The sequence below is a fragment of the Hemibagrus wyckioides genome, linkage group LG11 (genome assembly GCF_019097595.1).
Source record: "Hemibagrus wyckioides isolate EC202008001 linkage group LG11, SWU_Hwy_1.0, whole genome shotgun sequence".
NCBI classification, from domain to species: domain Eukaryota; kingdom Metazoa; phylum Chordata; class Actinopteri; order Siluriformes; family Bagridae; genus Hemibagrus; species Hemibagrus wyckioides.
Window position 1 is genome coordinate 30,267,943 of NC_080720.1, and position 16,714 is coordinate 30,284,656.

The window sequence follows — 16,714 nt, forward strand, 5'->3', positions numbered from 1 at the left end:
CATGCCAAAGTAACATCCACATGGACGGCAGGACCCAAGGTTTCCCAGCAGAACATTGCCCAAAGCATGACACTGCCTCCGCTGGCTTGCCTTCTTCCCATCCTGGTGCCATGTGTTCCCCAGGTAAGAAGACCAGGCCACCTTCTTTCATTGCTCGGTGGTCCAGTTCTGATGCTCACATGCCCATTGTTGGTGCTTTCAGCGGTGCACAGGGGTCAGCATTGGCAGCCTGACTGGTCTGCATCTATGTAGCCCCATACGCAACAAACTGTGATGCACTGTGTATTCTGACACCTTTCTATCAGAACCAGCATTAACTTATTCAGCAACTTGAGCAACAGTAGCTCGTCTGTTGGATCAGATCGCACGGGTCAGCCTTTGCTCCCCACGTGCATCAATAAGCCTTGGTCGCCCATGACCCTGTCTCCGGTTCACTTCTGTTCCTTCCTTGGACCACTTTTGATACATACTGAACACTGCAGACCGGGAACGCCCCACAAGAGCTGCAGTTTTGGAGATGCTCTGATCCAGTCGTCTAGCCATCACAATTTGGCCCTTTGTCAGACTCGTTCAAATCCTTACGCCTGCCGCTTTTGCCTACTTCTAACACATCGACTTTGAGGGCAAAATGTTCACTTGCTGCCTAATATATCCCACCCACTAACAGGTGCCATGATGAGGAGATCATCAGTGTTATTCACTTCACCTCTCAGTGATTTTAATGTTATGCCAAAATGCTGCCTCTGTATAGGATTACAGTAAAATTGTTGATCAGTGCAACAGTGTGTGCGATGAATATCATATTGTCTGTATATTGTGTAACTAATAATGAGCATGCTTACCGCTTTGCATTGAAGACTCAGTTTATGTGAGAACATAGAATAGTGTAATCTCATCTGTGTCATTCTCTCAGTAAAGAAAGAAAAGATAAAGAAACCTTTTTTTTCATTAGGGATTCCCATAACAGGGAATCCCTTCAGAGTAAACATTTGAGCTTTTCCCAGCCCCATGAGCCTAGTAATATGAGAACACTGAATGAGAAAGAACAAAAATGTGGAGGCTCTAGGGGTTCCTCAGGACTAGATGAGGTAATGCTACGGTAAAATCATGTGAGCTATTTAATAAAGTTTCCCAACACTGTTGCATCAGCGCTTCAAGGGATTGGTCAGTGGCTTATTGAGAGTTTAGTGGCTCCCAATATCTGGCAACCACCTGATTGTGTTAGAAAAACTCAAGTGTTAGTCACAACCTTTGCAGAAAAAGATTTTGGGTTGACAGAACAGAAAGGTAGAGGTAAAAGCACGCCCACTGATACTGAGCTCTGTGACCCTGGCCTGGCCCCTTAGTTTCAGTGAAAGGAACTTCACTGAATGCACTCAGCACACCAAGACATTTTGGACAATTTCATACTCACAACTTTGTGGGAACAGTTTGGGGATGACCCCTTCCTGTTCCAACATGACTGCACACCAGTGCACAATGCAAGGTCCATAAAGACATGGATGAGGGAATTTGGTGTGGAGGAACTTGACTGGCCTGTCCTGACCTCAACCCGATTGAACATCTATGGGATGAATTATAGTGGAGACTGCGAGCCAGACCAAAATTGGGACATCTGCCTTTACATACACATGAATTTAATATGGAGTTGGCCCGCCTTTTGCAGCTATAACAGCTTCAACCCTTCCACAAGGTTTAGGAGTGTGTTTATGGGAATTTTTGACCATTCCTCTAGAAGCGCATTTGTAAGGTCAGGCACTGATGTTGGACATGAAGGCCTGGCTCGCAGTCTCTGCTCTAATTCATCCCAAAGATGTTCTATCAGGTTGAGGTCAGGGCTCTTGATAGACCTTGCTTTGTGCACTGGTGTGCAGTCATGTTGGAACAGGAAGGGGCCATCCCCCCATTAAGTGAAGTCCACACATTGACCAGAGTGTGAAAACCGTCAGAATAGCAGTTCTACCACATTTGGTGCTGCTATAAACCTCACTGTAAAATCTGAGCTGGCACTGAACAGGATCGAGAAGTGTTATTGTGTCATAAAAACATACAAGCCAATTATTTTCCCCTTATGCAAATACAAGCCATAGAAAATCATGAAGATCATGTTAGGTTCTTCAGGTCAGGCACCTTTTTCCTGGCGTGAGAAAAGAACTAGATGTATTTCACCACATGATGGCGCCATTCACCCACTCACCATGCACTGTGACAATTCAACAAGTGAGAAATTCTTGGGAATTTGTATTACAACATTAAAAAAGTTATTTCAGGATGTGTGACTAATGTGACTAATTTGTTATTTGCAACATCAGCCTGTTAGTCACAGAGCCTGAGTGAATTTCACGGTAGCACGACAGGGCAGTGATGACGAGAGAAAAATATCCAGAGTCATCATTTGTTTCTCAACAGTGCTTTAATGAAACCATCCTGGTTTGTAGATTACCTAAGTAGCTCTACAGTTTCAAATGACATCATTTTTTTTTTTTTATCTCAGATGAACAGGTAAAAACGTATGGTATCCGTAGCTCACAGCTACACCTACTGTTCATGCATAACCACCCTGGTTGCCAGTTATTTTTTTGGTTTAAAAGAATAAAGTTATACTCAATTTATAACTGTAATTAGTACTGAAATAGTACCTTTGGGTACTATATATCTACTATGTATATCCATACATCAGTATACACTTGTTACCGTTCTGTACGGAGCTCGTGTCAATTTTGGCAACGAGACTGGGTTATAAAGCCATCGAAACCAATCTGGCAACCCGGAATTATAATAGCGCCGGCGGCGGTCCCCAAGACTCAGTGAGAGAACAGAAATGGAGCAGCACTAATTAGATGAAGGCACCGGGACTTGGGAAAATGGTGAACACGTGAGAAAAAGCAGGTAAGTTGATCATTGAGGATTGTTGTGTTTTATTAAATCTCATTTAGCAACGTTAGAGGCGTCGTTTACTTGATATAGTATAGATTTACTTGATGCTCTGAAGAAATATATATACACTTAAACAACACTATCCCTGGACCATAACTGTGGTTTCTTGGTAGTATATTTTGTGTGTGTTCTGGTAGTGTTCTTGTGACTTATTTTAAATAGGATATCTTTATTGTATAGAGTAAATTTTCACATTTCAGCATCACTTGCTTAAAGCGGCAATATGTAAGTTTTTTAATAAAGAAACCAAGCTATTATACCGTACATGTGAAATTTCACTGATGGTAAATATTAGTGGGCAGCACAGTGGCTTAGTGGTTAGCACTGTTGCCTCATAGCAGGAAGGTCCTGGGTTCAATCCCGGGTTCGAACAGGCCTTTCTGTTTGGAGTTTGCGTGTTCTCCCTGTGCCTATGTGGGTGTACTCCTGTCCAAAAACATGTACATTGGGTTGATGAATTCTGAACTGTGTGTGTGGTTGTCTGTCTATATGTGGCCCTGTGATGGACTGGAGACCTGTCCAGGGTGTACCCCTGCCTTTTGCCCAAAAGCAAAACCCCAGTGTCCCTAATTAGGAATAAAGCGGGTATAGATAATGGATGGATGGTAAATATTGCTACCGAGCTATTATACAGTACATGTGAACCAATGCTGTGCTATAGTTACAGTCTGTACAGAGTTTCCGTGCATGTTTTCACCGTGACTTTCTGGGTGTCGCCCAGGTTCCCTCCGGGTTTCACCCAGGTTTCGTCTCACCTCCCGAAAACATGTTTCTGTGGATTGGATCATTTAAATTGATCCTAAGTGTGAATGAGGGTGTGCACAGTGCCTTGTGATGAACTGTTGTTCCATTCGGGATGAAATCCCACCTCACCCACACTATTTACATGTCCAGAGGTTGAATTTCTTACTGAGAATGAATGGATGGATGGATGGATGGATGAATGAATGAATCTTCTACTGAACACTGCCAGTCTTTGAAAACCAGTAATTCCACTCTAATGGATGGTAATGGTATTTGACCATGTTTTCTTTTTGTAATTAACAGATAGACAGCATTCCTTTGCATTACACAAGCCTCTTTTCCACCCAAAATGCTCTTGTTCTGGAAAAAATTCACATATTCTTACTGAATTGCTTCCTGAACTTAAATAAAGACTGTTCATTGTAATGTCATATTTAAAAAAACAACTTGCGTAAAATATACTGAGATTTACAGAGATTCCTAACAGGAAAGTGTTATCTTATCTGTACCTCATATTGAGGTATACTAAGCTTAAATCATTTAAATCATGTCTTTCCGTCTGACAGGCAGAATGATTCCGGTGAACGAGTTCCGAAACATTGCCACGGAACAAAATCCGCGGTTCCGAGTTCTAAAGCCATGGTGGGACGTCTTCTCGGAGTACCTGTGCATCGCCATGCTAATGATCGGTGTCTTTGGATGCACCATGCAGGTACAAAACCATCACCTTTCACATGCATTTATACTTCCTCCCCATTGCTCGTGCATTTCAGTTCGGATAAGAGAGCGAGTCATGTGACCATGTGTTTTGTTTAATCATTCAGATAGTATTCATAGATTAGATTCACTTTTCCATTGCATAATAACAGGTTTGTTCCCTTCTGGTTATCAGCAATCATAAAGTGTAAGACAAGGGGAATTGAAAGTCATTTCAGAACTGTTAATAACCTGTTAATAAAAATGTCAAAGAAAAATCACTGCAATATTAGTGAGGTTCACAGTTGACCATTTAAGCTATTTAAATTGAGGATATTACAGCATATACTCTATTCCCCTGAAATTGCATATATCTTAAACACACTATTGCCAAACGTTTTGGGACGTCTGCCTTTTCATGCACATGAATATAATATAGAGTTGTCCCGCCCTTTGCAGCTATAACAGCTTCAACTCTTCTGGGAAGGCTTTCCACAAGATCTAAGAGTGTGTTTTGACCATTCCTCTAGAAGCGCATTTGTAAGGTCAGGCAGTGATGTTGGACGAGAAGGCCTGGCTTGCAGTCTCCGCTCTAATTCGTCCCAAAGGTGTTCTATCAGGTCGAGGTCAGGACTCTGTGAAGTTCCTCCACACCAAACTCACTCATCCATGTCTTTATGGACCTTGCTTTGTGCACTGGTGCTGGAACAGGAAGGGGTCATCCCCAAACTGTCTTGGTATGCTGAAGCGTTAAGAGTTCCTTTCACTGGAACTATGGGGCTCAACCCCTGAAAAACACAACACCTGAATTCAATGAGGGGTGTCCCAAAACTTTTGGGAATATAGTGTAGTTATTAAATCATGGCTGCAGTCTAGCTAAATTTCTTTCTTTTGTCTTTCTTTTAGACAAGTGGCTCAATAACAGAATTTCTGTCAAAATGTAGATTGTTTTTAGTTTGATTAGTTAAATTGTTCTTGCTTATATTGCTTTCTTTCAATTCTGAATTTTTGTCATGTACTTCTTGGTTCTTTGGTGGGGACTGGAATAGTTTGAGCTCATTTTAGCATAACCGTCCTTTTAAAATTAACCAGCCATTAGTTTCTAACAGCACTTGAAGTTTTTTACTTCTAATATTTCAAAACAGCAGTTTGTGTGATTATGTGCCAGTCAGTCAGAAAGGCGCCTTTAAGGGTTGTACTGTTGACTTTAAGGTTCAACATGTTGGCAGATGTGAGTCATTCTACTATGACCTTCTTTCAGTAAGACCCGTTACATAGGCATGCACTGATTTCCTTAAAAAACAGTGGGATCTGTGGTTTATATTACTCTTATAATTGCACATTCATTGCATTCTCGTGTACTCGTATTACGTCACTTTGACTATTTTTCTGCTTTCATGTGAAATGGTTAAAGCTATGTGTTTACTATGGGAGCTGGACTGGAGTTTTTGTAATGATGTAACCAGGTTAACCACTTCTGAACAAATTATTTACAGAGGTGGCCTGGCAAGAGACAAAGGAGAATAAAGTAACGAAAGCCAAAAAGTGAGAGAGAGTGTGGGACAAAAACTGAAATATAAACAACTTTAAGCCACATCAGTGTTGTAATTTGTGGGAAAATTTTCTGCTCCCAGTATTTTAATGTTATTCATAAGCTCTTATTGGTGAGACTGACCTTCTAATGCATGTAAGGCATCACCGTCTTGCCTGTTTTTTTTGCACTGTCCTGACCTAGATTCAAATAGAATTGGATTAGACGCTCTCTAGGGCTTAATATTTCATTCATACAATCTTATATTAGCTATTATAAGCCTGCTCCATCCAAGTGATGGAGTATGGCAGATTTATTTTATTTCCGAACATTCCTGCGTTTGCAGAAACGGAGAGTTGCAAGTCATTTGTTCCAGGTTTCAAATGCTGCTTGCTGGCTGAATTGCGTCTTGTAGGGATGTGCGATAGGAGAAGACAGTAGCAGCTTACCATACGTAAAGATGTTTTCACAATACTTTGTAGCGTATCATGATACTGAGTGCCAGCCATTGCACCATTTTACAGTTTAGAAATGAAAACTATATATTTTTAGGAATTGATTTGTTAGGTTCTGCGTTCAAAATTGAATCAAATAAAAATAGGTTTTAACATCGTCAGCTAGCAGACTAGTACTGTGAGTAACAATAGTGTTAATCAGTAGTGTGGCTGTATTAACAATATACGTCCATTACAATTCCAGAAAAGGTATAAAATGAAGTAATTCACTTTTAGATGTATGTAAGAAATAAAAAAAGAAATGCATATTGAAGATAATTTTCTTATAACTTTCTTATAATTTAAATTTTTTTAACGGTTTATCATTACATGCATGTTTTGCCCATGAGGAAGGTTAGTTCCTATTATCACTTACTTTTTAACAGCTATAAATAACCGTAACCCTTACCAGCCTTTAGGTTTTCTGTCTTCAAGTTAATAAGACAAAAGGACAGAGCTAGTCATGTTACTGAGAAACTAGAAACTGTTACTGAGTTACTGCTTCACAGAATTAACCATTATATGTTTTTCTTAGTTAAATATCTTTGAATTACAGCCAGATCTATACTGTCAGAGGTGTGAGACAACTTCAGATTTAAGAATGCAATAACGTTGTGGTAGAATTAAATGGAATGATATATGATAAATGTGTTGATATGACTTGTTTCAGGTATCAGGTCACTGACAACTCTCTCTCTCTTTTGATAGCTGACACAGGAAAAGATCTCCTGTCTCCCTGATCGCATTACTGGAGACTCCGATGAAAGCATGGACTGCAGCTACCTCCAAAACCCCAGAGAGAACGAGAGCCTATGGGAGCATGCCATCACCAAGAACATCGCCCCAAACATTGTAGAGGTGTTCGGCCGGAAAAACAACCTGGACATTCACCAGTACATCTTTATAAACAGTTTCTGCTATGAAAGGGCAGTGCATTGGTACGGCAAGTACTTCCCCTACCTGGTGGTCATCCACACTATGGTCTTTATGGTCGCAAGCAGTTTCTGGTTCAAATTCCCTGGGACATCGTCCAAGATCGAGCTGTTTGTGTCAATCCTGGGGAAGTGCTTTGACTCCCCCTGGACCACTCGAGCAATCAGTGAGGTATCTGAGGAAAGAGAAGACATGGTCACGTGGAAGAAAAATTACACAGCAAAAGCATCTGCAGTGGACAGTCCTGATGAGGAGGACAAATCTGCTGCCTTTATTCGCTCTACATCTATTGTGTCTGACCGGGAGACAAATGTGTTGGAGCCTGAGCATGCTGCCTCTGTCTTGGACAAAAAGGAAGGCGAGCAAGCCAAGGCTCTGTTTGAGAAAGTAAGAAAATTTCAGACTCATGTAGAAGAGGCAGATCTCCTCTACCACATGTATGTTCTCCAGACATCACTCAAGGTTCTAAAATTTGCCATCATAACTATTTATAGTGTTTTCCTTGTGCCAAATATTCAGATTGTTGTGACTTGCAGAGTGCCCCCTGACCTGACTGGTTTTAGTTTGTTCTGCTGTAATAACAACAAGGCACATCTCTTCTCAAAATTAGCCTACTGTTACATTGGATTTGTTGGTGTGTATGGGCTACTATGCATCTATTCTCTCTATTGGCTCTTCCATCGGCCACTGAAAGCATACTCCTTTGAGCATGTGCGTCTGGAAACAGGGATCAACGACATACCTGATGTAAAAAATGACTTTGCATTCCTCTTGCACCTGAGCGATCAGTACGACCCTCTCTACTCTAAACGTTTTGCTGTATTTCTCTCTGAAGTGAGTGAGAGCAGGTTGAGTCAGGTGAACCTCAATCACGAGTGGCCCATCAAGAAACTCCGCACACGTCTCGTAAGGAATGCCAGCGACCGCTTAGAACTGCACTTGTTCATGTTGCCAGGTCTACCCAGCACTGTGTTTGATATACCTGAAGTGGAATCTCTGAAGCTGGAACAAGTCAATAATGTGATCATTCCTGGCACAGTGACTCAATTTTCAGCTTTACAGGAGATCTCCCTCATTCACTGTCCTGCCAGACTTCAACTAGAAGCCCTCGCCTACCTACGAGAGAACCTGAAAGTCCTCCGCATCACCTTTGACAACCTAGACCAGGTCCCCTTGTGGATGTATACTCTGACAAATTTGGAAGAGCTCCACCTGAGTGGACCACTCACCAATGACCTCCATCGTGGTGCTACCTTAGACACCTTGCGGGAGCTCAAGAACCTTCGTGTTCTGACCTTGCGTGGTAAACTTGCTAAGATTCCTTCCAGTGTGGTGGATGTAGGTGGCCAGTTGCTAAGGTTATGCGTGCACAATGAGGGCAGCAGGCTGCACTCCTTCAGCAGTCTGAAGAAGTTAGCAAACTTGGCCACTCTAGAGCTGATTGGCTGCGAACTGGAGCGCCTCCCCAGTGCTATCTTCAGCCTCACCAATCTGCAACAGCTGGATTTGAAGGAGAACAGGCTTACCACTGTGGAGGAAATCCTCAGCCTGCAGCACTGCCGCCGACTGAGTACACTCAAGTTATGGCACAACTCCATCCGCTACATCCCTGAACACATCAACAAACTGCGCTCGCTCGAGACACTTGACCTGAGCTGGAACAAGATCCATAAGCTGTCGCTTCACCTTTGCTACTGCACCAAGCTTCGACACCTGGATCTCTCCCACAATCAACTCACCTCGCTGCCTCCTGAGATTGGCATCCTGCAGAGTCTGTGGCATCTTTCTGTAGCTTACAACTCACTGGAAGTGCTCCCGGAGGAGCTGTTCTCCTGTAAGAGGCTGAGGACCCTTGAACTGGGGAATAACAGAATTGCCTTTTTGTCTCAGAGGATTGGGAACTTGGCTCACTTGGTGTGTCTGGAACTAAAGGGCAACAGGTTGGAGACTTTGCCTGTCGAGTTAGGTGACTGCAACCTGTTGAAGTTGAGTGGGCTCATCATAGAGGACAGTCTGATTGATATGTTACCTTCGTATGTAAAGGACAAAATGAAGGAGAGGTGATTTAAAGACACAAGCACATTTGAGATGAATTAGAAAAAGCGGAACATCTTCAGTAACAAAGAAATATACAAAGTTGGTTGAAATGTCATATATCATGGGTCTGACTAATTTATTTGTATTTATTTACCTGTTTGTGTGGGACATAAACCAAAATGTTTCAAATAAATCTTAGTCAGTCTTGACACAAAGACAATGCATTTCAGATTTAAGCAGTGAAATGGTGGATATTATTTATTTTCATTGCTGTGTTCAAGTGCCTTCGAAGTGAAAACATTTGTACTTGTTTTTGAAATAAAAAAATGTTTTTATACACTTTATATATGGTCATTATATTAGTATATTTATATGAAATCATTATTTCAAGAAACATAATGACCGTTTTAAAACCTAGTGAACGGTTTCATTTTTCTCCAAAATAGAATTCTGCTTATTTAATGCATGTCTCTGGGCATCCTTCCTAAAGGAAATTTTAAGCTTAGTACATCATGTTGCATGTGTAAATGAATCTTCGAACAATGAATCTTCACCAAAATGGAGCATTAGTGAGGTTGGGCACTGGAGTCAAGTGAGAAGGCCTGGCTTCAAGTTCCAGGTCATCCCAAAAGTATTCATTGGGTTTGCAATCAAGGATTGGGACACTCGTGTTCTTTCACATTAAATTTGGCAAACCGTGTTGCTTTGCGCACAGGGGCATTGTCATGATAAAACGAGATTGGTCCTTTTAGTTTTAGTGAAGGGAAATATTAATGCTACAGGATACAAAAACATGCTTTGGGGCAAAAGTTAGAAGAACTGGGGGCAAGAAGCCTTTATTATCCCCACACATACATTACAGCACAATGGAATTCTTTTCTTTGTGTATCCCAGCTGAGGAAGTTGGGGCCATAGCACAGGGGCAGCTATGATACAGCACCCCTGGAGCAGGGAGGCTTGCTCAACTGAATAACAGTGGAGATTGCTGGTGCTTTGGGAAAGCCAGGTTTCCACATACCTTCGGCCATATACCTGTATAGTTCCACTTGCCCTAAATTGCATATTCGGCAACACAAACATGCAAAATTGGACAAGCTGGCGGTGGTGGCTCAAGTGGTTAAGGCTTTGTGTTGTTGACTGGAAGATTGGGGGTTCAAACCCCAGCACCGTCAAGTTGGCACTGTTGGACCCTTGAGCAAGGCCCTTAACCCTCTCCCCTCCAGGGGCACTGTATCATGGCTGACCCTGTGCTCTGACCCCAACCTCCAAGGATGGGATATGCGAAGAAAGAATTTTACTGTGCTGTAATGTATATGTGACAAATTATTTCTATTTCTTCTATTTTGCAGAATCTTCTCCTAAACCATTTAGGTACATGCTATAGAATCAGACAACCAGCCAAGTACTGGAATGCAGTTCAGCTAGCCCTTGAAAAAAGAATGAACAACAAGATGTAACCTGCAGCAGGTATTACCTGCAGCCGGAAGTGCCTACACAGATGATTTCATTTGGCATGTAGTGTGCAATTCGTTCTAAAGTTCATTTCGAAATAATAGTGGAAGTAACTAGTGAAAATATTTGGATCAACACCCCAGGGATATTGAAATAAATGGCATTGGATCACATACTGCTGTCTAATGAGTCTAAAGATGCCACTTGCTAAAGTTTTTGGTTTCACGTAGCCTAAGTGGACATTTCCACCTTAAAGGGAGTCTGCTCCAATCACATCACCAGTTTTAGCCAATCAGGTTAAGTCTCTGCCCATGTCCTGTGGATATCATGGTCTGAAAGTCAGATATATGAAAAGCAAATTTTCTTTATGATTAGTGTTAGTCATAGCTGGGTGTGATACTATGGCATGTTCTTGCTTTGTTAAACAAAACAAGCAACTAGTCATGATTATAAGACACTCGCTTGCTTAAAACTCAAACTTAAAATTCAAGCTGATGATTTGTACAAAGTCAGAAATACAAGACAAGGCCATTATTTAAATTGAAAACCTATGCATGAGTGTTATGTAATGTGTTCTGAATTTCCCCTTGAATGCATGCAGTGACATAATCCTCTGTCCTCTCACTTTATTTTTGTCGTCCTTGAAAAAGACTCACATGCTGGAACAAGTTTCTATGATATAACCAAAATAATCAGACCCAGTGTTCTGAATGGCGCCCTCTAGTGGTGTGCCAAGACGGTCGCCTTAAACACGACTATATTTTGTTTCTGGTGCTAAAAAAAAATAGCCACATTCGCCAAGCTGTTAAGTAGGTTGAATAAGCATTAATTAATTAATTAATCTGAATAATAAACACTAAATGTACACTCACAGAAATAAGGTTCTTTACGGGACTTTTACGGGTTCTTAGCTTCTTAAAAGCTTTACTCTAGGAAACATTGTGCTGTTATATACGGAAACAGAACGAAAGGTTCTCTAGAGGGTTCTTTAGCGATCCTTGGTCAGATGTCATAGTGGGACATTGTTATTGTCATAATGGATAACTGTTATTAGCTGTTAGCTCTTAAAACACACAAAAAAATGAGCTGCTTTTCCTACTCACCATTTTCCATCATGTCAATGAGAAATCCAGCGTAATGCAGACAGCAATGCAGCTACGTGACATATTTGTGCTGACTTCTAAAGCTGACTCTCTGAGGACTAAAGCACTGCTGCATCAGTTTGATGAATTCCCATTGGTGCCACTGAGCAAGACGTCTAACTCCATGAACCAAAGTGTAAACAGAACAAGATGTTTTGGAGACATTTAGTCAACTGAGGATTTTATCCATCAACTGAATATGCAACTTGTTCAGGGTGGAAATTTTCCTTTAGTAATCTGGACACATTTTATTTGTCCAGTTAAGGCAAAAGGAGCTTCAACCAGAAAGAGATCTGAATGAATGCCACTGGAGATCGTGTTACAAAATGCAACAGGCAGCCTAGTCTAGTCTTTTGGCTTTAAAGCAGAAGAGCCAACAATAACATCCATTGTGCTGGTGTCCTTTAAACAGCAACGTTGCAGACAAATAAGATTCCTGTTCCCAGTGCTTTATTCTGTGGTCTACCTGAGTGATGGCACGCTATCAGGCCTGTACTGTAAAGCACATTCCTCTATGGAGTAATTATAAACGTCCTTGCTGACTCACCTTGGTCTCAAACACACACACACACATAAGGTGAGCATTTGTTAAGGTACAAAAGTGGGAAAGTATTTATCTGGTTTATCAGCACTGTCCATCATGCATCATTCTGCTGACATTTGTCAACAGTGTGTAGTTTTGTTCACAGAAAAACGTTTATGGAATTCCTGCTTTAGTGTGACGTCGGGTCACCAGTTGAGTGTTGGGAGGGCATTTTTGGCCAATTATTCATTTTAAGTTTTAAAAACTCCAAATCAACTCTATAGTCTCAAGTCCTGATTTAATTAGAGAATTTTTTTAAAGGTTTTTCAGCACAAAAGTTTCAGGTTTGCGTTGTGAATAGAGCCCTCTTGTGGTAAAAGGATTTGGAATTTTACACACACCACATACAACAGACCGTCTATACTTTTAGGTTTAAAAATTTATTTGTGTTTCAAAGAATTCATGTAATAACAAATACCATAACATCAGTACATTTTTGCAGGGTCAGGGAAGAGGGATATGAATAAGTACCTTTATAAATAACATCAGAAATCCCACATTAAAACATAAAACTATTTACAATCTGTCAATAAATAAATCGATCTTTTCATAAAATGCTATGTACACATCAAAATGCTAAAGTGTTATACACACAGGCACGCACACACACACACACACACACACACACACAAATACAAACTAAGCAAATGATCATGCAAATTCATCAGTGCATGTTGCATAGTCTCACTAGGTGAGAAAAGGCAACAGTAATTTCATGAGATTTCTTTTTCTTTAAAAAATTGGTTAACAGTTCAAGTTTTCTACACAAACCCGTGCAGTAAATGTAACTTCGCTTCTAAAAGGATGAAAAAAGAGCTGTTCTACAATTGTGCATGGCAAAGAGTTTTTTGCTCTGTGCAAAACTGCTGCTACATTCTTCATCTAGTATTAACTGTCTAACTAAAACGACGAAATAAACTATAATAAACATAGAACTGTAGTAATGTATGCTAGTCCTGAACATGAGAAATAAAAGTTCTTTGTGGGCTTCTAGCCCTTTAGAGTGGCTTATAATTCACAATTATACCTAAATTTTCTATGATTGGAACGCCAGGGAGGATTCCAGCTGCCGTTTCAGCAGCTCCACCATGTCTGGTGTGCACGAGGCTTCTGCGATGTCTAACGCCGTATCCCCTCGCGTGTCCTGGTGGCCGAGGTTCGAACGTGGTGCCAGGAATTCCACCACGTCTCTGTAGCCCTCTCGGATGGCGATGTGAATGGGCAGAGCACCAGATTTATCGGGAATGTTGACCGAGGCGCCATGATCGACCAGAACACACAATGTTTCCAAAAAGCCTGTCCGGGCAGCGTCGTGGGCCGGGGTGATACCGAAACGGTCCTGGATGTTTGGGTTGGCACCGTTCTCCAACAGCAAGCAAGCAACGTTGGTGTTACCCATCATCATGACCTGCAAAGAACACGGCACAGTGTCTTTAAATACCCCCGTACTAAAAAAATTATCATTTTAAAGACCTCATTCCTCTTGAATAGTTGACTTGAATTCTGGATTCTTACCACCCCACACTATTACTTTCCTATAACAGCATACCCCATCATATTTTATCCCATATGCATCAGTATTTGGGTGAAATTAATATGGTATATTTGACACGATAGTGCACCATAATGGTATATTTTTGGCATACACTATATTGCCGAAAGTTTTAGAATTTAGAATTTTTGACCATTCCTCTAGAAGCTCATTTGTGAGGTCAGGCAATGATATTGTCAAGAAGGTCTGGCTTGCAGTCTCCACTCTAATTTATCTAAAAGATGTTTTATCGGGTTGAGTTCGGGTGTGCAGTCATGTTGGAACAGGAAGGGGTCATCCCCAAACTGTTCCCACAAAGTTAGGAGCATGAAATTGTCCATAATGTCTTGGTATGAAGCTGAAGCATTAAGAGTTCCTTTCACTGGAACTAAGGGGCCGAGTCCAACCCCTGAAAAAACACCACCTGAATTCAATGATTTGGAGGGGTGTCCCAAAACCTTTGGCAATATAGAGTATTTGCCAAGTATTATATATTTCACTGAGAATATGATAATGCAATTCAAGACTTGTACTGGGACTCAGCGTCAAACTAGGTGGATATTCTATAATATTCAAAAATATTATAGCTACTTACAAGCTAATTACTACTTACTAAAACCCCTAGAGTCAAGTTTACATTTCACCCGAAGTAACAGCAGCTGATGCAACCTTACCATGATTCACGGTGAAGCTGTGCTCTTTGACCTTTATTTGGAACAACTGTATGTTTAGAGATCAAATATATATCCATACCTGTGAATGTATACTGTTTGTATATTATGTAAATGCACTAATAAGGCCAGGCAGGACTGTTGTGTGCTAAATATTTACAGTCAACTCATAAGCCATTCAGTTACCATGTGGGTTTGTCCTCATTCCTGAAGAGCTACCAGCCTGTATAGTAAAATACCAACAACACTGACTCTTTAAACTCAGATGCCACTTGATGGCCCTGATAAACTGGATCAGGTGTGCGCGACCAAAGCTGGAACTACCCGGTAAGGGTTGGGCAGCCGTTCTTCATTACAACCATTTTACACAATGTCATCACAATCAGCTTTCACATAGCCATTTGTACGTTTAGGAAAGACTGGAAAGACTTGTTTTATACAATTCTACAGACAAATATTCATTAACAATATGTAATGGTATACTATATTATATACACACAGCACTGTAGATCATCACTTTTATAACTTAAGCAGCTTTATTTCTGATATTTATAGACTCTCTCTCTCTCTCTCTCTATATATATATATATATATATATATATATATACACTGACAACCCATCATCGTAATGTGATGTGTATAGAACAATAAAAATATTAATTTTGCAGGACACTTAATCCATCACTTTATATATTTATGTGCGTGTGTGTGTGTGTGTGTGTGTGCGTGTGTGTGTGTGTATGTGTGCGTGCGTGCGTAAATATTTCATTGAGCCAAAGTTATAATAAATAATATAGATTATACCAGTACTGTAAAGCGCCTCTGTGCCATGACGTCATCATTACTAATTACCGCATATCACGATCCCTCGTGATTCGACTTGCGATATTTTTTTTTTATCTATGAATTATTACGTAAATACGGATAGATGTGAACGGTGTGTTGATATGTCGTTGTTCTGCGTTACCTGTAAGGCTGTTTTGCCGAATTCATTCCTGGTGTCGGGGTGCACTCTCCTCTCCTCCAGCAGCCTGCGCACCTCCGCCGTGTCTCCTCTCGCCGCCGCCGCGGTCAGGCTCTTCCCGGCGTCGCTCTCACTCAGCACCATTATCACTGCCGATATTATGATGACGGTCCTTCAAAGAAAATACAACCTTGTAGATGCGTTTTTATTTTTATTATCGAAACATGACAGAGAGGGAGAGAGAGAGAGAGAGAAATAACCACAAAAAAAATGCGGCTCTTTTGTATTGTAGTGGTGCGCTTTGTTAGGTCTCGAGCGCCTTTAATTAAATGCCGGCGGACAGCTCGCGCTAAGCTAACAGGCTAACTTGTTTACCCGCAGTGTTATAAACTAGGTTATAACTCGATTAGCTGTCAAACACGGAGCGACGGAGGGCGACGGGGAAAGGGAATTAAAACGGAATATCATTGACGTGAAAGAGAGAAAAACTCACAGCAGAAAGTGAGAGAATAATCCCGAGTAGTCTGGGAGCGTTTTTGAATTTTTTTTTTTTTGTAAAGAATAGGGAAATGAAAGTAGCTTAACGCAGCAAGCAAGCCGTGTCGCCTTACCTTACCTAGGTCTTTTAATCTGCTGTTTATCCGACCGTTAGTCGCGGACTCCTAATCGCCTCCTTATATAATGTTTATGAATATTTAAATGAAATCATCAAAACAAACAAAGTTCCTTGGGCGCCAGTACCTTTAATTTGCGCGCTTGGAAAAACAGTGACAAAATTTCTAATCGTGACTTCTCAAGCGGTGACGGAGAAAAAAGTCTCCGCCAATCAGAAGCTACAAACGCGGCCAAAACGCACCATATTTGGTAAAAGGGGCGGAGTGCACGTGCGGTTGCTATAGTATCCCCATGGTAACTGCGCCTGCGGCCAATCAGAATGAAGGGCGCAGACGGCGGGCGATTTGAGAAGGATCCTTCTGCACCCCCGGGACGTTCATTCAT

At 41.2% G+C, this 16,714-nt stretch overlaps 2 protein-coding genes across 4 annotated transcripts; one reads left to right on the plus strand and one right to left on the minus strand.

Moving 5' to 3' along the window:
- Window positions 1–2,680: 2,680 nt before the first annotated feature.
- On the plus strand, window positions 2,681–9,654 carry si:zfos-323e3.4 (volume-regulated anion channel subunit LRRC8E). The gene is made up of 3 exons (XM_058401906.1): window positions 2,681–2,889; window positions 4,248–4,393; window positions 7,111–9,654. The coding sequence occupies exons 2-3, from the start codon at window positions 4,253–4,255 to the stop codon at window positions 9,397–9,399; spliced, it is 2,430 nt and encodes an 809-aa protein (XP_058257889.1). The 5' UTR covers window positions 2,681–2,889; window positions 4,248–4,252; the 3' UTR covers window positions 9,400–9,654.
- A 3,487-nt stretch (window positions 9,655–13,141) lies between these two features.
- cdkn2d (cyclin-dependent kinase inhibitor 2D (p19, inhibits CDK4)) lies at window positions 13,142–16,515 on the minus strand. Of its 3 annotated transcripts, none has more exons than XM_058403850.1 (3): window positions 16,327–16,515; window positions 15,719–15,887; window positions 13,142–13,957 (listed from the first exon to the last, which is right to left on the minus strand). In XM_058403850.1, the coding sequence occupies exons 2-3, from the start codon at window positions 15,857–15,859 to the stop codon at window positions 13,586–13,588; spliced, it is 513 nt and encodes a 170-aa protein (XP_058259833.1). In that variant the 5' UTR covers window positions 15,860–15,887; window positions 16,327–16,515; the 3' UTR covers window positions 13,142–13,585. The 3 variants fall into 3 exon arrangements, with proteins under 3 accessions (XP_058259833.1, XP_058259832.1, XP_058259835.1); XM_058403849.1 differs by having other exon boundaries at window positions 16,332–16,513; XM_058403852.1 differs by lacking the exon at window positions 16,327–16,515 and adding an exon at window positions 16,209–16,321.
- Window positions 16,516–16,714: the final 199 nt, after the last annotated feature.

Coding starts and splice junctions, on each gene's coding strand:
- si:zfos-323e3.4 (XM_058401906.1), top strand. CDS start 4,253: ATGATTCCGGTGAACGAGTTCCGAAACATTGCCACGGAACAAAATCCG. Junction 4,394..7,110: donor TCTTTGGATGCACCATGCAG/GTACAAAACCAT, acceptor CTCTTTTGATAG/CTGACACAGGAAAAGATCTC.
- cdkn2d (XM_058403850.1), bottom strand. CDS start 15,859: ATGGTGCTGAGTGAGAGCGACGCCGGGAAGAGCCTGACCGCGGCGGCG. Junction 13,958..15,718: donor TCGGCAAAACAGCCTTACAG/GTAACGCAGAAC, acceptor TGTTCTTTGCAG/GTCATGATGATGGGTAACAC.